The sequence below is a fragment of the Salvelinus alpinus genome, chromosome 31 (genome assembly GCF_045679555.1).
Source record: "Salvelinus alpinus chromosome 31, SLU_Salpinus.1, whole genome shotgun sequence".
Classification (NCBI taxonomy): domain Eukaryota; kingdom Metazoa; phylum Chordata; class Actinopteri; order Salmoniformes; family Salmonidae; genus Salvelinus; species Salvelinus alpinus.
The window spans coordinates 10,354,563-10,374,746 of NC_092116.1; the positions used below are offsets into that span (position 1 = coordinate 10,354,563).

Here is a 20,184-nt window from a genome sequence, read left to right on the forward strand (position 1 = left end):
GTTTCAAACAGTATGGTTCTTAGAACAATTCCTGTAATCTACAAATTCTGCTAAATTGCATATATTAATTCTTTACCTTTATTTAACCAGGTTAGTCTCGGTGAGGTAAATCGAGTGATTGATGGCACTATAAATCTATAAATCCATTTTAGTGCGATTAATGTAATGTCACTTTCGGATTCCCCTTTTGTCAATATCTTAGGTGAGAGAGGTCACAGCGACTGCTGGAAAGGATTTCACTCTGAGCCCGTCCAGCCTAATCCAGTTTGATCCTGGTACGTGTGGCTTTGGAGTGGGATGTTGATATGAGTTACCATCATAGATTAGGCGAGATAGGTAACTCAAACCTGTGCTCTCTATGAAGGCGTATCCAAAAGGAGCTGGCGTATTGAAATTACCCAAGATCACCTGGAGGAGGCAGAGGAGACATTTGAAGTGACACTGGTGTCCCCTGAGGGAACCGTAGTAGGCAGCACCTCCAAAGCTCTGGTTAAAATCAAGGACTCTGGGAAAGGTGAACACTGGGGAACTAGTGACTAAATCAAATAGAAACCGTTTCTATTGTCTTGTGAGTCAATGCCGTTTCTTTATTTTAATCTAAAAAGGTTGTACATTGTCAAGTTATTGAAACTGGAGGGAACCGAGGAAGCCAAAGACTGATAGAGACAATACACCAACCTTCTATGAAGTATTGACGTGGTTTCAAAATCTCAATGTAAGTCTCTGTGCTTTTCCAGGACAGTGTGGATCCAGTCGGGTCACTATGGGCTCCAGTCTGGGGGGGAAGCAGGTTCAGTCAGGGCCCTACCGCCAACATGGCTCCATTCATTTGGAGACACTACCCCTTGCCAAGGGAGACCAGCAGATGACCTGGACCCGAGGCGATGGTGTGCCCCAGTCTGTGCCCGCTGCTGTGCCCGCCACGCCCAATATGAAACTCAGAGCCATGGCCAATAGAAAGACAGTGAGTTTTTACTCTGTAATCACCAGTGTGACTGTTATTCTGTTGAGGTTTGTCCCAAGTCTTTGTTCCAAGACTTCACTCTAAACTATGCTAAACCTAAGAGTTGTGTAGTACAACTTGATCGTGTATTATCTTCTCACAGATTCCACCATCGTCAGTCCATCGTAATGGAACAGACACTGTGTTCACGGTAAGGCTACGACCTTTTGCACTAATCTAAACACAGCGAATCCAACCTAGGGACAGCCATCACGGTCTTTCTCTCACTGCCTCTCTGTGGTTGCAGTACCACGGGATCATGTCCGTGCGCCTGGAGGATGACAAGTCTCCGTCTAGGAAGGGAAGGAAGGCTAATATTCAGGTGACCAGCAGAGAGCGGCAGCAACATGCAGCAGCAGCACCACCAGTGGCTCCCAACAACCCTAAACCTGTCCCTAAGACGAAGAGTGACAGCTTGCTCCCACGTACAATGCCTGAGCAGCCCAATAAGGTGAGTCATCGTTACATTTGATTCATAACAGTTTCTATATCGTAGCGACTTTAGTACAACACCGGCAATCACATCAAGAGGTTTGGATCTCATGGTGGAACAGCTAAGTTAGGACTGAAATCGCCTCAATATAAACAGACACTGAGGGTTATTCAGACATTGGTGGCAGTGGCTATATAAACAAACCCAAAGCATAGATTACAGTCTCTCTCTCTTGGCCTATAAACTACTTCCAATATGATGAACAAATTAACTAAATGTGTTACTTACTCTAATAATATTGGCCCTCAGGAGGCTTCACCTAGCTCTGGCCCTAAACCCTGTGTCCCAGAGCTGATGGGGCTCCTACACTTTAACCAGAGCTCAGGCGGGCTCCTCCACTGCAACGGGGTCTCCTGGAAGCCCTGGGCTCCCACTGATGAGGTAATCAATCTGGGATGGATGGTGCCTGAAACAGAATAATAATGCACCCTCGTCAATTGGCCAATTGTATTATGAATATCATACTTAGACTATTTCAGGGTCATAGAGTATGGGCTAACCAAGTCATAGCTCAACATTCTGGGCCACTGTCTTGGACTGAGCTTGATGTGTCCGGGAAACCAGCCCTTAATGTTAGCCATTTCATATTTCAGTAATGAACTCTCACCTCACTGGCCAGCCATTTTCCTCCTCCCCGACACAGATGGTCAGTGCTCAGAATTGTCGTAAGGGCTGGACCTATCACAGCGGCTACTGCTACTTCCTGAGCACCGAGCGCAAGTCGTCGTGGAGCACCGCCATCAGGGCATGCAGGGAGAGGTGAGGAGGGGAACAAGAAACACGTGACCTATTTTGCGAGAATGTGCCTTTGTGTTGTAGTAACCTATCATTTCTTATTTTTCCTGTGGTTCCAGTCACCAAGCCAATCTGGTGAGCGTTTCTTCCAAGGCTGACATGGACTGGCTGTGGGACTTCAGTGGAAGGAAGCCATTCTGGATAGGTAAAAAGTATCCTATCCTGAAAAGTGGCTCAACGTGTGTGCGTGCGTCTACCTCGCTCACTGTCCTCTCCATCTCTCAGGTCTAAACGACAGGGAGAGCCGAGGACGCTGGGAATGGGTGGGTGGAGAACCCATCACCTACACCAACTGGAGGAAGAGCCCGGCCAGAGGCAAGAGGAAGGGGACCAGGAGGTGTGTTCTGGTGTGGAGGAGGGCCAAATGGCAGATCAGAGACTGTAAGACGGGCAGGGGACATCTCTACATGTGTTACATCAAGACGTGAGCCGAGGCTGATCCCTACGTTGGATTGATGCTATGAATCAGAACTATTTTCTTTTCACTGCTGTTCCAACAGGAATGGAGCTGACCCTCAAGACAAGTTGTATTCATACAGGTAACATCAACCAATCACCCAAAGGAGATTTACTACGGTACAACAGATAGATGAAGAGGTCAGCTTTAATTAAACGGAAGTACTGCATCAAACACATCAGTTGCAAACATGTCACACATGCACCGCTGAAGTTCACGCTTTTCCCAGCTACTGTAGTTTAAATGGATCGCTCACTCCAATGACATTGGTTTCCTTACCATTCTTAATGTTGAGTAGCTTTAACATGTACAGTACTGTTCACATGTGTAACAGCTATACTTATTACTATTATTATTGTTGAGTGCTGTAACTGCTGCACTGGTCATCTGTGTAATATTTAATATCTGTGTATAACAAATTGTATTGTGAGTAACGCATACCTCTCAACTTGTACATTTCAAGTATTATTTGATTTCACCGTCTCAAGGTTGTATTCAAATGTACAGTCCTTGATGGTAGTAACACTGTCTTGTCTGAAATCAGTCACAACTGGGTTTGTGGACTATAGTATTTCTGTATTAACAAAATGTTATATTTTATGAATAACAACTTAAGATTCAGGTTACTCTCATCACTGAAACTACACTCAATGGACAGTTTATTAGGTATGCCATCCTGTTCACTAAAATGCTTTGCGCTTACAGACAGTGAGTCACGTGGCCGTGGCTTGCTATATAAAGCAGGCAGACAGGCATCGAGGCAGTCAGTCATAGTTAGATTGAACGTTCGAGTGGGGGAAAACTAGTGACCTAAGCAACTTTAAGCGTGGTATGATCGTCAGTTCCAGTGTCTCAGAAAACAGCTCGTTGAAGAGAGGTCGAAGGAGAATGGCAAGAATTGTGCAAGCTAACAGGCGGGCCACAAACTGGCAGATAACGGAAAAACATTGAGGAGTGGAAAAACATTGCCTGTGTCATGCTGATGGCATAGTCAGGATTTTGGCGTCCATGACCCCATCCTGGTGTCAACGGTAAAGGCTGGTGGTGGTGGTGTAATGGTGTCGGGAATGTTTTCCTGGCACACGTTACATCCCTTGACAAAAATTGAGCAACATTTCCAGCCCCCAAAGAATTTGGGCTGTTCTGGATGCAAAGGTACGTCCGACCCAGTACTAGATGGGTGCACTTAATAAACTGGCCACTGAGTGTATATGGTGCCAACTCTACAGTTCACATTATGCCACAGAAACTCCACAAATACAGAAAGGCATCAGCTGCCTTCGAGACAGCTTCGTATGCAGTTGTGGGATCACTCAGTTGCTTTCTCAAATTACATTGTGACATTTGCAACATTTTAGCCAGTTACTGTACAGAATTTATTTTAATTTCACATTCCATTTCAAATGTAATGATTTGTATGCAATTATTTTATAAACGTATATTATTCCAGAAATCTATCAGGTCAATTTTTATTTTACTGCTTTATTAGTTATTTTTTCAAGAATAGGCTAATAATGCAAAATTATTTTGACACAACAATCCTGCATTTGAGTAAAGTAGAAGTTCAACAATTTGACAAACGTAGTCTACTCTGCCCCTGAGCCATATCATGCAGGTTAGCATTTTTCATCATGAATCTTGATCTGGAGGTAACTGCACTGCACTAGCTGGCACAGCCACAAGTCATAACATTTCATTTTAAGCCTAACCACACTGCTAACCCTAATCTTAAATTAAGACCAAAAATGCAATGTTTTTCTTCCATAAATGTTACAATATAGGCAATTTTGACTTTGCAGCTGGCCCATCTAGCGGAAATCGCTCAGTTCTGCCTCCAGGACAAGACTCATCCCAATAAACGCCAACCTGCCCATAACATAACAGTTGATATAAATCATTATGCAATCACTAAGAATACATAATAGGCGAAAGCAATATGGTGGATATGTACCAGGAATTTCCCCTGGCCTCTCCAGTTATGGAAAGGAGAACGGGAAGGGGACAGCACTAAGACTATTAGGAAGCAGCCACTAGCCCTGATATGACCTTGTAGCAGACAAAATACACATTTTTATCCATATCAGAGCGACGAGGTCACAAACAAGTACGAATCTCAAAGTAGGCCTTCATTCCAATTTGATAGACAGTAACAATTTGGTCCGTAAAACCATTAGTGCTTCAAGAAAATATTAAATGTGGCTTCAGGTCAGAAACCTAATGAGGTTTACATATATTCATTTGATAGATTGACTTGATTAACTCGCCCCCTGTTACACTAGTACTAGGGTAGCCAAACTCCAGCCAAACTCACCATTCGGGTTGAACAATTCTGGTAACTTTCCCAAAACAGGAAAGAAAAAAGGTGCAACATTCGCTCACTCATTTCATCAACTTTCCCAAAAAATCCCGGTTGGAGAATTCCTGCATTTTCTGCTCATTCCCTCCTGAATCTACTAACCAGGAAGACCTGGAACAACCGGGAATGAACTGGATCTGGAATTTTGCACCCTACTCACCAACAGTAATAAGCACTTAGCACTACATAATCATAGAAGTCCTACAGCTAAACACCAATTGGTTAAGAGAGAAAAGTACATTTTACAAGACTGGAATTACGCTGCCTCAAATTCTCAGACGGAGAAGCGCACACAATATACTATACCTCTCCAAAAGGGGAGGGCTAATAATGTCAACTTAAACATTTTAAGGGCAATAATTAGAATAGCCATGGCAATCTCTTGTTCAAACAGAACACACAGAATGGAACTCCACCATGGGTGCGTCTGAAATGGCATCCTATTCCCTATGTAGTGCATTACTTTTGGTCAAAAGTAGTGCACTAGATAGTGAATAGGGTGCAATTTCAGAAGGAGCCCATGTCTACTCCACGACAGCAGCAATTATTTTAAACTGACATGAATTTAAAATCAACAAATACAATCCTGGTCGGGACAGATAATGAATGGCAGCTTTGAACCAACAACCAGGGCAGACTAGGCTTATGTGCATGGCTAGCTAATGTTAGCACTTGGTTTGGCAACACAGCGGTAGGGTGAGAGGCCAGAAGTCCTTGGCTACTGTACTATTGTCACTTTATATGAGACCAGGGTTTAAAAAACATTTGTTTTCTTCCAAATACTTTGGCTGGGCTTTATTACTATTTGAACCCAGGTGTCTATCATACCAGTGTTAAATGTGGGGGGTTCTGACTTTCATTTCATCATCCCTACCTGCAATCGATCAAGTATGTAACCAGTACTGCGGTTGATTAATGCACTAAAACCAATGGAGACAACATGATGAAAACCAAATGGTAAACTCAAACCAACAGAGGGCGAGTCAGGGCTTTCTGTCTCTCCGTCTACATGGAGGATGTGTGTGTTCAGCGCGGCTTGATCCCGATGGTGCGCTCCTTCTAGTCTTCAGACATTTTTGCGGATCATGTAGTTGAGGATGCCTCCGTTGTGGAAGTACGTCAGCTCCACGTCTGTGTCGAACCTCATCCTCGCCTGGGATGTTTTGCCCGTGTCGAGCTGTAAGGGAAGGGAAACAGACAGTTGTAGGTTGCTCATAGTAAAAAAAAGTTGCTCTTTTCAAGTGTATTACAGAATCATAATGTATTAGAGAGTTCATAGAAATCACAAAGTGTTCTTTTTTTGGACTAGACATCTACTAGCAACTCAGACATTCGCATAACTCATTAACTCAGAGGGGTTGGGTTAAATGCGGAAGACACATTTCAGTTGAAGGCATTCAGTTGTACAACTGACTAGGTGTCCAATTTTCCCTTTCCACTGAGAATTTCCCAATTCCCACCCTATGTAATCACCGGTCGTACCTTAATGTCAACAATCACCCTGGGTGTGAGTGTCTCTGGGATGACCACGGTGTAACGCTCTCGGCCCGTCAGGCCCAGGGTGACTGCCGTGTCCCCGGCCAGGTACTCCAGACAGATGACCCCCATGCCCACCAGGTTACTGCGGTGGATCCTCTCATAGCTCTCTGCCAGCACAGCCTTGATGCCCTGGGAGAGGGGAACAGAGGAAGGGTGACAGGCAGGTAACAGTGGGTATCCACATAACAAACGGTGGGCTATGTGTACCTACTTTGTATTTTATGATCTTTGATCAATAAAAAAAACATCCATATAGCCCACCAGAATCTTATATTGATACCGAAAAGTATCATACAGGCTAGCCCCTAATTTACATTCAGCTACTACATCATACATGATTAAATTAGTTGGTGTGATGAGAACGCTGTTGTGATCGAAGTCGAGAGACTGACCAGGAGGAAAGGGCCTTTAGCGGCCCAGTCTCTGGAGCTGCCAGAGCCGTACTCCTTCCCAGCTAGGATCATGAGCAGGAAGTCAGCCTGCTGGTAACGCTCTGCAGCATCAAACACATCCAGCTGTACAGGGAAGCAGACCATGGCTAGAGCACACTGAATACATACATTGATACATAGGGACAACCATAGTACATATAACAGCCATATAACAGCCATATAACAAAATACACTGTAATATGCAGTCAAAATACAAGAAGAAACGCTAAACATACTTTTATTGTAAGTTAATACAATAGTCATAAAAATTGTGTTACTCATTTGATAAAGTAATAGCCACCAGATAATGTAATAAGTTATACAATTATCTGGAGCTGTATAACTTTACCCGGTTTTATTACATTATAACAGGAAAGAATATTACATTACTGAAAGTTATTACGTTATCCGTTGTTCCAGGACATTATACCGTTTCATCAGAGGGTAGGTGCAGGGTACGCGGTGCCTGTTTGTTCAGGAACTTGTTGAAGAGACAGATGTTGATGGATGTTGATGTAGGGCTTCATACTCAGTCCAGCCTTGATGGCCTTCTTTGCCAGGAGACCTGAAAAGCAACACAGAACCAATTCAACCTCAATGACTAAACAACTTCCCAGATAGAAGTCAAATCAGCTGGGTCGTGTTCATTCGGGCATGTAATGAAAAACTGCAGGTAGTCCCTCCCCATTTCAGAAAAATGTATTCTGTTTGGTGTCTAATGAACACAACCCACATAGGGCATGAGACAAGGGCTAGTACGTACCAGCCCCCAGCATAACAGAAGGGTTGCTGGTGTTGGTGCAGCTGGTGTTGGTGCAGCTGGTGATGGCAGCGATGACCACTGAGCCATGGGAGAGGCTGTACTCCTTGTCATTGAACTGGAAGGGAACCTCTGCGTGGTGATGCTCCCGGGCCACCTGGAAACCCTTGAAGCCTTGCTGCAAAGACATGTCCACTGAGTTAGAAAAGCTAGTGGGCACACCTCTAGCATGACCCCTCCTACTGACCTGGATGGAAATCTGTGATGCCTCCTTAACCCATAGTAAGTCCAATCCGGTTGACTACTTTAAAATGGTGCATGCAATCACAGTCTGTTGTCCCAAATGCCCCCTCTAGGTTTTCTAAATCTGTTCACACCTCATACACACACAAATGTTAAGGGAAGGACTTGTGATAACAGGATATCCTATCAGCATGTAGATATCAACAAGTGAGTGAAAGGCAGGTGTTGTCGTTACCTTAGCTGTTAGGCAGGCCTCAAATTCTGTCTTCATGTCCGTCACGGCCACCCTGTCGTGGGGTCTCTTGGGACCACTGCAGCACGGGACCACGGGGCTCAGGTCCAGCTCGTGCACCTGCATAGGATGGAGAGGGGGCAGGGGGGAGTAGAGGGAAAGTAGAACAAGAATTAGGATTTTTTGTGTGAAACTTATTAGTGATCACTTGACACATACTGTAGATCCCAGACATAGACCGTGTCCAATCATTTTCAAAACAGAATAACTTGCCAAAGTTGCCATAACTCATGCCTGACAATCTTTTGTCATAAGTCTAGAAATGTACATTTCTAATAGATAAATGCATTTTAAAATGATCCAGTACCTGGGTGAAGTCGGGATCCTGGGAGGAGTTGCTGTAGTCTCTGAACAAGGCGACTGCTTTCAGATACCTAGTGACGTGGTCCAGCTTCTCAGCATCTCTCCCTGAGTAGAGGGAGCAGCAAAAAGAGCAATGATGAAAAAAGAAATGAAGGGAAAAAAGAGACAGGACAAAGTTTTGACTGCCACGAGAAGGTGATATACTGTTGCCAGCCACGTTTTACAATTCAAATAACTCTGAGGTTCTTAGACATTGTTGACAGTAGGTGCTAAAACCTCAAAGGCTACAGTTTAAAAGTAGCATCTGTCCTGCTTTTTCTCTAATATGCAACATTTAAAAGATCCCACCTGTCTGCTCCAGGTACTGAACACTGATGTGGTCCACGGGGAAGAAGGCTGCAGTGGCTCCATACTCTGGGCACATGTTGGCAATGGTGGCTCGGTCGGTGATGGACAGCTGTGCCACACCTGGGCCGAAGAACTCCACAAACTTCCCCGCGATGCCGACCTGGCGCAGGTGCTGTGGGCACAGAGGGAGAGCACTCAGACAAGTGGTGTTTCTATGTGACATACACTTGTGGAATGAAACACTCACCATTGTTTATCTACAACTAAACTATTTAATACAAGTTTATTGATCCCCTTAGGGCAAGTCAGTTTTTCAAGTAACAAATCAACAGCCTCCAAATGGATCGCATTGATAGTACTACTTTGTTTAATAATTTCATGCCTTGAACTATACTGATTAGACAGATTTGTTCAAAAGAGATGTCTAAAAGGATAGATAAACAGTGGCCCCACTGTCATGCAACTGACTAACCGATTACCTTGGTGACGGTGAGGACGATGTCGGTGGAGGTGATGAACTTGTCTGGGGTGCCCTCAAGCCTGTAGCCGATGACCTCAGGGAGCACCATGCTGATTGGCTGGCCCAGCATGACGGCCTCCGCCTCGATCCCGCCCACACAAACATGTCAGGCAAGATTAAGTCCAGGTCTAGGCACATTCCTGTAGCAAGGCTAGATAGCTCATATTTGGCTAAAGTACATTTTTGGGTTTGATGCTTATGGGTTATTTGTAGGTTAAAGGGGATAGCCTTAAGTGCCCCACTTGGAAGTTTAAAAACTGTGCAGTCATTTTGTAATTTGGTTGAACTATCCCTTTAACACTATTAGCAATTATTTGAGTTGGTTCCAAGAACAGTGTACACAATCCAAGCCAGGTCTTACCCCAGCCCAGCACACCCAGGCCGTCAATCATGGTGGTGTGGGAGTCGGTGCCCACCAGGCTGTCAGGGTAGTAGTAGCCGTCCTGGTCAAACACCACCCTGGCCAGGTACTCCAGGTTGACCTGGTGCACAATCCCCGAGCCGGGGGGAATGATGCGCATGTTCCGGAACGCTTTGGAGCCCCACTGTGGAACAGGGGGCAAACAGTGCATTCGTAAAGTATTCAGACCCCTTGACTTTTTTCACATTTTGTTACATTACAGCCTTATTCTAAAATGGATTACAGTGATGAGGGGAAAAAAACAATCTATACAAAATACCCCTAAAAGTTTTTTGGGGGAAATTGTTGTTGAAGCACCTTTGGCAGCGATTACAGCCTCGATGCTTCTTGGGTTGGAGTCCAGTTCATTTGAAATCGTGACAGTTCAAAAAATGATGTGAAATTCAATTCATAAATCTGATGAGATCTTCATTGAATTTCCCAAATGTTGCATAGTACACCAACCATGCACACAAACAATTGCCAAAGGTGTGGTGGTATTTTGAGATCCTACCATATCTGGGGTCTCCAAGCTTTGAGAGGTTGTAGAACTTGTGGTCAGGGTTGTTTGGGTCCAAAGCCTCAACTATGTGTGCAAAAGGGTTACTCATGGCTGTAGTCTTCCTCCCTCTCTCTCACATATACCTGGGGTTACCTGGAGGAAACAACACAAGGTTCAGTGTAAACAACAACATTGCTACTTTGCATTGTATGACATGGAATTCCAGCTTGTTCTCATAGACTAGATGTAACATAGTAAAGTAAATCTGACAGACACACAAATTAGTATTGGTTACACAAGACAGAAGGTTACTTAAGGCAAAAGGGAAAGAGGTGGTGGTTGGTTAGAGTAGATTGGTAGGCGTATAACGCAAATGGTTGCGTGTTAAAATCTAATAAACTGACAACTTTAGCAACTTTGCAACTAAACTCCCTTTTTCCCTTTTTCTCCCTTTTTCAGGACCCTGTCTTTCAACGATAATTCGTAAAAATCAAACTAACTTCACAGATCTTCATTGTAAAGGGTTTAAACACTGTTTCCCAGGCCTTTCTACTGACTCTGAAAAACACCAAAAGAAAGATGCCCAGGGTCCCTGCTCATCTGCGTGAACGTGCCTTAGGCATGCTGCAAGGAGGCATGAGAACTGCAGATGTGGCCAGGGCAATAAATTGCAATGTCTGTACTGTGAGACGCCCAAGACAGCGCTACAGGGAGACAGGACGGACAGCAGATCGTCCTCGCAGTGGCAGACCACGTGTAACAACACCTGCACAGGATCGGTACATCCGAACATTACACCTACGGGACAGGTACAGGATAGAAACAACAACTGCCTGAGTTACACCAGGAACGCACAATCCCTCCATCAGTGCTCAGACTGTCCGCAATAGGCGGAGAGGTTGGACTGAGGGCTTGTAGGCCTGTTGTATGGCAGGTCCTCACCAGACATCACTGGCAACAACGTCGCCTATGGGCACAAACCCACCGTCGCTGGACCAGACAGGACTGGCAAAAAGTGCTCTTTACTGACGAGTCGCGGTTTTGTCTCACCAGGGATGATGGTCTGATTCGCGTTTATCGTCGAAGGAATGAGCGTTACACCGAGGCCTGTACTCTGGAGTGGGATCAATTTTGAGATGAAGGGTCCGTCATGGTCTGAGGCGGTGTGTCACAGCATCATCGGACTGAGCTTGTTGTCATTGCAGGCAATCTCAACGCTGTGGGTTACAGGGAAGACATCGTGCTCCCTCATGTGGTACCCCTCCTGCAGGCTCATCCTGACATGACCCTCCAGCATAACAATGCCACCAGCCATATTGCTTGTTCTGTGTGTTCTTTCCTGCAAGACAGGAATGTCAGTGTTCTGCCATGGCCAGCGAAGAGCCCGAATCTCAATCCCATTGAGAACGTCTGGGACCTGTTGGATCGGAGGGTGAGGGCTAGGGCCATTCCCCCCAGAAATGTCCAGGAACTTGCAGGTGCCTTGGTGGAAGAGTGGGGTAACATCTCATAGCAAGAACTGGCAAATCTGGTGCAGTCCATGAGGAGGAGATGCACTGCAGTACTTAATGCAGCTGGTGGCCACACCAGATACTGACTGTTACTTTTGATTTTGACCCCCCTTTGTTCAGGGACACATTATTCCATTTGTGTTAGTCACATGTCTGTGGAACTTGTTCAGTTTATGTCTCAGTTGTTGAATCTTGTTATGTTCATACACATATTTACACATGTTAAGTTTGCTGAAAATAAACACAGTTGACAGTGAGAGGATGTACATTTTTTTGCTGAGTTTACTTAGCATGTTAGCTAACCCTTACCAGGACCCAGTGGTCGCCAACCGGTCGATCGACCGACCTTCAAGGCATTCCTAGTCGATCACCAAATATTTCTGTAGAAAAGCCAACGAACGATAAAGGCTTGCGCTCCTTTTCAAAATCGTGTTGAGCTGTTACCGGTAGGTGCACATGATTCAAACGTCTTGCGCACCCGGTAGGCAGTGTTCCCATGAGACAAACATGAGGCAAATCTGTGACTAAATCGAGTGCACCTACTGTGCTGCCCAATCGGATAGCTCAAATCACCGTGGCCACCAAGCTTCCATGACCCTGGCCACAGCCAAGTTTAATAGGCTACTAGCCTACGTAAGATGTAATAACTTTTAAAACCATGACCACAGAAAGACTGTCAACGAATACAGTAAAGAGCTGTTGTTTTTATGAGTGAGTTCATGTTTAAGTTTATATTCAGCGCTGTCACTGTTTTTATTCAACAATATTACAAAACGCGCTTCTCCGTACTTCTGCTTGGGCTGCAGATGCAATGAATGAGTAGCCAAGTATCGATAGCCCTGCGTTTTATTATTAGCAGCAGCTCGTCGTGTCGATTTTAATATTAAGGAATATTTAACTTTCTCTGGTCATAGGAACAACATGAATTTGTGCAGGAGACAGATGCTTTGCGACTCGAGTTTCGCCATCAGGTGGAAGACGGTGTCCCCTCTCTCTGGTCAGTCTCACCGGAGGAAAGGAAGGAGAGAGCAGGGACCATGGAAGGCGGTTGGGAAAAATCTTTTGAATGGTCATCCAACTCGGAATTCCAAGTCCGAAACTCGGGCATCTTTCTAGAGCTCCGAATTTTCGAACTGAAGATCACTGACGTCGTGATTTGACCATCAGATGCAGGTACCATCAAGTCCAGTAAAATAAAAAAGCAAATTATTTCAATTCATGCTCCACAGTGCCTCACACGTGCTAAATGCTAAAACAACTTATCTATTTTGTTATCAAAGCTCGAGTTTTGAAATATAATATGGTCTGATTAACAATATTGGCATGCCAATCATATAGCCAATATGTTGTGATAATGTATTAGGCCTACTGCACTAACCTCATTCCTACAAAACTGTTTGTGTGAGGTTAATGTAAAAAAAAAAATATATATATATCTGAGCAGTAGATCTCAGTTTGCTTTTTAACTGCGAAAGTGATCTTGACTCAGAAAAGGTTGGTGACCACTGCCCTAACCTAACTCCTAACTTTAACCCCTAGCCTAGCTAGCGTTAGCCACCTAGCCAACGTTAGCATCAACAAATTGTAATTAATAACATGTTACAAATTTGCTGACAGTACAATATGTTAGGAATTCGCAAAAAGTATGATATTGTATGAATTGCAATTCATAACGTACTGTACAAATTGAAATTTGTAACATATCATACGAAATTACATTTTTAACACATCATACGAAACGGATGATGGACATCTACAAATTAATACATACCTACGAAACGTAACATATTGTTGTGGCTTGAGATCTTCACTGAGTGTGAGCTAATGTTGGCTAATGCTCAATCACCTAAGCAGCTAACTTTAACCTGACTAGTACTATGAATCTAGCTTACTAATAACTCACTGCACAGCTGATGTGGAGAACATGGGTGGAAGCACCACAACAAACCGTTCTGTGATGTTTATTGTACACAAACAACTAATACTTTAAAAGACTGACTAGCTCCAGCACAGAACAATCTGTGTTCTATGCCGGGGCCATATGTCAAGTCAACTGCCCCAAAATGACACTTACAAAGAACATGAATGTGGTGCAAAGTGGTGATTGGTCAACACTATAGCCAATCACCCCACATACAGTGCATTTGGAAAGTATTCAGACCCCTTGACTTTTCCCACATTTTGTTACGTTACAGCCTTATTCTAAAATGGATTCAATATTTTTTTCCCTCACCAATCTACACACAAAACCCCATAATGACAAAGCAAAAACAGTTTTTTTGAATAAAAATAAATAAATAATAATAATACACTGAAATGTCACATTTAAATAAGTATTGAGAACCTTTACTCAGTACTTTGATGAAACACCTTTGGCAGCGTTTACAGCTTCTTGGGTATGACGCTACAAGCTTGGCACACCTGCATTTGGGGAGTTTCTCCCATTCTCTGCGGATCCTCTCAAGCTCTGTCAGATTGGATGCGGAGCGTCGCTGCACAGCTATTTTCAGGTCTTTCAAGAGATGCTCGCTTGGGTTCAAGTCCGGGCTCTGGCTGGGTCACTCAAGGACATTTCAGAGATTTGTCCCGAAGCCACTCCTGCATTGTCTTGTCTGTGTGCTTAGGGTCGTTGTCCTGTTGGAAGTTGAACCTTCGCTCCAGTCTGAGGTCCTGAGCCCTCTGGAGCAGGTTTTCATCAGGGAGCTCTCTGTACTTTGCACCATTCATCTTTCCCCTCAATCCTGACTAGTAACCAAGTCCCTACTGCTGAAAAACATCCCCACAGCATACTGCCACCACCATGCTTCACCGTAGGGATGGAGCAAGGTTTTCTAGACGTGACACTTAGCATTCAGGCTAAAGAGTTCAATCTAGGTTTCATCAGTCCACAGAATATTGTCTGTCTTGGTCTTAGACTCCACTAGGTGCCTTTTTTTTTTTTTACCTGTTTTCGCTTTGTCATTATGGGGTATTGTATGCAGATTGATGTGTAAGAAAAAAGTATTTAATCCATTTTAGAATAAGGCTGTAACGTAACAAAATGTGGAAAAAGTCAAGAGGTCTGAAAACTTTCCGAATACACTGTAGTATGCGGGACATAAAAGGGGTATATCTGTATTCACAACAATACCATACTAAATGGAGTGTCTCAGATGTACATACAGATGGTGTTACAAATTACAATATGGGATATTAGGCCTGTACTCTGCTGCATATAAAAAATTACCCTAATCACTCAAGTGAAAATACCTTAGTGTTGTTAAAACTGAGGGATGAATTAATGCCCCACCAATCCCTACCTAAGGTCCTTTTTATACTCAGGAAAATGCAACCAAACAGACGCGAGCAATGTGGGCATGGGTGGGGTGCTGGCCCAGGTGGGGCCAGGGGGGGAGAGTGTGGTGGCGTACTTCAGCAAAATATTCGACAAACATGAGCGCCGTTACTGTGTCACCCGGCGGGAGCTCCTTGCTGTTGTGGCTTCCATCAAACACAAGTACTACCTGGGTGGCCTGCCCTTTACTCTAAGGACTGACCACTTTGCTCTCCAGTGGCTCATGTCTTTCAGAGAGCCAGAGGGGCAGGTTGCACACTGGTTGGAGGAGCTTCTGCCCGACGACTTCACAGTGGTGCACAGGGCAGGGACACGCCACTCAAAGGCCGACGCCATGTCCCATTGGCCCTGTACTGCAGACGGCTGCCGCCACTGTGAGCAGAGAGAGAGCTGTGTGCAGAGGGGGTCTGTGCCACAGTGTGTCGGGCGATCGGGCCTGTCTGCTGTGAGCTGCAGACTGTCGACGTGGCTGAATTGGGTCAGTAGCAGGGACGGGACACAGACGTACAGTGGGTAGAGGCGCAGCTGAGGCCATCGTGGGAAGAGGTGACAGCGCTCTCACTCGCGACCAAAGGGTTGTGGTCAAAGTTTGAGAGACTGTGGCTGGCTGATGGCGTGCTACAGCGTGCATGGAAGGAGTCAGCTACGGGAGAGGAGAGGTGGCAGGTGGTGGTCCCAAAAGCACTGCGGGAGGCTGTGCTCCAGAGCACTCTTGGGGGGGGTGGGGACTGGACACTTTGGGGTCACAAAAACACTCCGCCGCCTCCATCGGGGCTTTTACTGGGGGCAGCACGAGAGATTTGAAGGACTTTTGCCATAGCTCTGATAACTGCACAGCGAGAAAGGGCCCTCCAGGCCGCTCTCATGCTCAGCTCCAACAGTTCCCAGTGGGGGCTCCCATGGAGAGGGTGGGAGTGGATGTAGTTGGGCCGTTCCCCACCACAGACAGTGGAAACCGCTGGGTGCTCACGGCCATGGACTATTTCACAAAATGGCCCGAGGCCTATGCTCTGCCTGACCAGGAGGCAGAGACCATCATCGACGCCCTGACAGCGGGGATGTTCAGCAGGTTTGGAGCTGCGGAGTCCATCCACAGCGACCAAGGCAGAAACTTTGAGTTCCGTGTGTTCGCCACCATGTGTGAGAGGCTGGGTATGCACAAGACCCGCACTACTCCTCTCCATCCTCAAAGTGATGGCCTGGTGGAGCGCTTCAACAAAATGCTTGGACAGCAGCTGGCCATCGTCTCTGTCAAACACCAGCATGACTGGGACAAGCACATGCCTATGGTCCTCATGGCATGCCGCTCCGCTGTCCAAGACTCCACCTCCTGCACGCCTGCCCTCCTCATGCTGGGGAAAGAGATCCGCACCCCTGCGGAGATGGCGTATGGTCGGCCCCTGGATAGCCTTCCTGTTCCCCCGGGGCCGGAGTATGCCCGGAGACTCCAGGACCGCCTGGAGACAGCCCACACCTTCGCCAGAGAGCAGCTGGTGAATGCAGATGGGAGGCAGAAGAGGAACTATGACGTGCACACCTGGGGAAGGCACTTTGTGGTTGGGAAGCTGGTCTGGGTCTACAGCCTCCTGATAAAGAAAGGCAGATGCCCCAAGTTGGACAGCCACTGGGTGGGACCCTGCAGTGTCCTGGAGAGGGTAGGGGAGGTTGTTTACCGGGTGCAGCTTTCTCCCAGGGGGAGAGTTGGGAATAAACCATGAATCGTAAACTCAATCCTCTGTCTGGACAATTATGATCTTGCCAGGTCATTACAATGCTATATACTCAATTCACATCACAAATGGTACGGTTAGTATGAGTATTCGAACACAGCTAGTCTGTTAGTCCTCCAATCGTCCACATGGCTGGCTGTGTTTAGCTGCTGCTGGAAACTTAGAAGATTTCCCATTATTTACTTTTTCTAAGGACCCAGAAAATGGAGTCAATGGGAGAACCTATTCAAGTACTGTAAGTAAATCTATTTTGAAAATGATCAAAAACGATAGCTAGCTAGCTTGCTACAGAAGCGTAATGTGCATGCTAAATCAAATGAGCTGCTAACGTAATGTTTGATAGTTAGCTAACTTTACATACTGTATAGCTAGCTATGTGAATTAAATATCAACAGCTTGCTAACTTCATTTTAGCTAGATAGCTATGTTGATGTAGTTATCATTGTAACTCCAAATGCATTTGTAGCAAGGTAGGTAGGTAGGTAGCTAGCTAACAGCCATGGAAGAGGGTAAAGGATTAGCTAGCACTTCCAGCTGTGAGAGAAGGGAAAGTAGGCTACTCTGGATAGGGCAGGTACGCTACAAGACCAATAGTATGTGGACACCTGCTTGTCGAACCTCTCATTCCAAAATCATGGGCATTAATATGGAGTTTGTCCCTCCTTTGCTGCTATAACAGCCTTCACTCTTCTGAGAAGGCTTTCCACTAGATGTTGGAACATTGCTGCGGGGACTTGCTTCCATTCAGCCACAAGAGCATTAGTGAGGTCGGGCACTGATGTTGAGCGAATAGGCCTGGCTCAAAGTCGACATTCCAATTCATCCCAAAGGTGTACGATGGGGTTGAGGTCAAGGCTCTGTGCAGGCCAGTCAAGTTCTTCCACACTGTTCTCAACAAACCATTTCTACATATACCTCGCTTTGTGCACGGGGGCATACGGAAACAGGAAAGGTCCTTCCCCAAACTGTTGCCACAAAGTTGGAAGCACAGAATCATCTAAAATGTTGTTGTATGCTGTAGCATTAAGATTTCCCTTCACTGAAACTAAGGGGCCTAGCCCAAACCATGAAAAACAGCCCAGATCCTTCTTCCTCCTCCACCAAACATTACATTTGGCACTATGCATTCGGGCAGGTAGCATTCTCCTGGCATCCGACAAACCCAGATTCGATCATTTGACTGCCAGATGGTGAAGCGTGATTCATAGCAGAGCAGATATTTGACGAACTGACTTGTTGGAAAGGTGGCTGAGCTCTTCAGTAAGGCCATTCTACTACCAATGTTTGTCTATGGAAATTGCATGGCTGTGTGCTAAATTTTATACACCTGTCAGCAACGGGTGTGGCTGAAATAGCCAAATCCACTAATTTGAAGGGGTGAAGGGGTATGCAGTGCATTCAGAAAGTATTCAGAACCCCTTCCCTTTTTCCACATTTTGTTACGTTACAGCCTTATTCTAAAATTGATTAAATTAATTATTTTTCTCCCCATAATGACAAAGCGAAAACACGCTTTTTGACATTTTTACAAATGTAAAGAATAATTAAAAAAAACATAAACTTATTTACAGAAGAAGACTCAAATTGAGCTCCGGTGCATCTTGTTTCCATTGATCAACCTTGAGATGTTGCTACAACTTGATTGGAGTCCAACTGCGCAATCGGGGGAAGAAGGGCCTTGGTCAGGGAGGTGACCAAGAACCCGATGCTCACTCTGACAGAGCTCCAGAATTCCTCTGTGGAGATGGGAGAACCTTCCAGAAGGACAACCATTTCTGCAGCACTCCGCCAAACAGTTCTTTATGGTAGAGTGGCCAGGCGGAAGCCACTCAGTAAAAGGCACATGACAGCCTGCTTGGAGTTTGCCAAAAGGCACCTAAAGGACTCTGACCATGAGAAACAAGATTCCCTAGACTGATGAACCCAAGATTGAACTCTTTGGCCTGAATGCCAAGCATCACATCTGGAAGAAACCTGGCACCATCCCTACGGTGAAGCATGGTGGTGGCAGCATCATGCTGAGGGGATGTTTTTCATGAGGCAGGGACTGGGAGACTAGTCAAGATCGAGGCAAAGATGAACAGAGCAAAGTACAGAGAGATCCTTGCTGAAAATGTTTCCAGATCGCTCCGGTCTTCAGACTGGGGCGAAGGTTCACCTTCCAACAGGACTACGACTCCTCAGCCAAGACAACGCAGGATTGGCTTCGGTACTGTAATCCATCAAGCGCTATGATGAAACTGGCTCTCATGAGGACCGCCACAGGAAAGGAAGATTTACCTTTGCTGCAGAGGATAAGTTCATTAGAGTTACCAGCCTCAACTTGCAGCCCATATAAATGCTTCATAGAGTTCAAGTAACAGACACATCTCAACATCAACTGTTCAGAGGAGACTGCGTGAATCAGGCCTTCATGGTCAAATTGCTGCAAAGAAACCACTAAAGGACACTAATAAGAAGAAGAGAATTGATTGGGCCAAGAAACACGAGCAATAGACATTAGACCGGTGGAAATTTGTCCTTTTTGGTCTGGAGTCCAAATTGGAGATTGTTGGTTCCAACCGCCATGTCTTTGTGAGATACAGAGTAAGTGAACGGATGATCTCTGCCAGTGTGGTTCCAAACGTGAAGCATGGAGGAGGAGGTGTGATGGTGTGGGGGTGCTTAGCTGGTGACACTCTGTGATTCATTTAGAATTCAAGGCACACTTAACCAGCATGGCTACCACAGCATTCTGCAGCGATACACCAAACCATCTGGTTTACGCTTAGTGGGACTATAATTTGATTTTCAACAGGACAATGACCCAACACACCTCCAGGATGTGTAAGGGCTATTTGACCAAGGAGGTGAGTGATGGAGTGCTGTATCAGATGACCTGGCCTCCACAATCCCCCGACCTCAACCCAATTGAGAGGGTTTGGGATGAATTGGACCGCAGAGTGAAGGAAAAGCAGCAAACAAGTGCTCAGCATATGTTGGAACTCCTTCAAGACTGTTGGAAAATCATTCCAAGTAGAGCTGGTTGAGAGAATGCCAAGATTGTGCAAAGCTGTCATCATGGCAAAGGGTGGCTACTTTGAAGAATATAAAATATGTTCAGAATTGTTTAACACTTTCTTTGGTAACTACATGATTCCATATGTGTTATTTCATAGTTTTAATGT

General features: G+C 45.3%; 2 protein-coding genes across 4 annotated transcripts in view; one reads left to right on the forward strand and one right to left on the reverse strand.

Annotated features, from left to right (window-relative positions):
• Window positions 1-4,201, forward strand: part of frem1a (Fras1 related extracellular matrix 1a) — a 30,390-nt gene extending 26,189 nt beyond the window's left edge. For 2 of the 3 annotated variants that reach the window (XM_071378144.1, XM_071378143.1), the window contains 9 exons: window positions 203-275; window positions 365-514; window positions 738-964; window positions 1,107-1,154; window positions 1,251-1,454; window positions 1,746-1,877; window positions 2,140-2,255; window positions 2,351-2,436; window positions 2,517-4,201. In XM_071378144.1, the coding sequence (XP_071234245.1) occupies window positions 203-275; window positions 365-514; window positions 738-964; window positions 1,107-1,154; window positions 1,251-1,454; window positions 1,746-1,877; window positions 2,140-2,255; window positions 2,351-2,436; window positions 2,517-2,719 (1,239 nt within the window). In that variant the 3' untranslated portion in view covers window positions 2,720-4,201. Of the gene's footprint in view, window positions 1-202; window positions 276-364; window positions 515-737; window positions 965-1,106; window positions 1,155-1,250; window positions 1,455-1,745; window positions 1,878-2,089; window positions 2,256-2,350; window positions 2,437-2,516 lie in introns of those variants that run through there. The other variant, XM_071378145.1, reaches the window with a different exon arrangement.
• Window positions 4,202-4,210: 9 nt separating this feature from the next.
• On the reverse strand, window positions 4,211-10,112 carry LOC139561024 (cytoplasmic aconitate hydratase-like). Its single transcript, XM_071377825.1, has 10 exons — window positions 9,902-10,112; window positions 9,500-9,642; window positions 9,021-9,192; window positions 8,677-8,777; window positions 8,313-8,429; window positions 7,838-8,012; window positions 7,527-7,639; window positions 7,036-7,191; window positions 6,587-6,772; window positions 4,211-6,281 (listed from the first exon to the last, which is right to left on the reverse strand). Exons 1-10 carry the CDS (start codon window positions 10,110-10,112, stop codon window positions 6,171-6,173), a joined length of 1,485 nt encoding a protein of 494 aa, XP_071233926.1. The 3' UTR covers window positions 4,211-6,170.
• Window positions 10,113-20,184: the final 10,072 nt, after the last annotated feature.

Coding starts and splice junctions, on each gene's coding strand:
- LOC139561024 (XM_071377825.1), bottom strand. CDS start 10,112: ATGCACTGTTTGCCCCCTGTTCCACAGTGGGGCTCCAAAGCGTTCCGG. Junction 8,778..9,020: donor TCAGTACCTGGAGCAGACAG/GTGGGATCTTTT, acceptor CCCTCTACTCAG/GGAGAGATGCTGAGAAGCTG. Junction 7,192..7,526: donor AAACAGGCACCGCGTACCCT/GCACCTACCCTC, acceptor GTATGTATTCAG/TGTGCTCTAGCCATGGTCTG.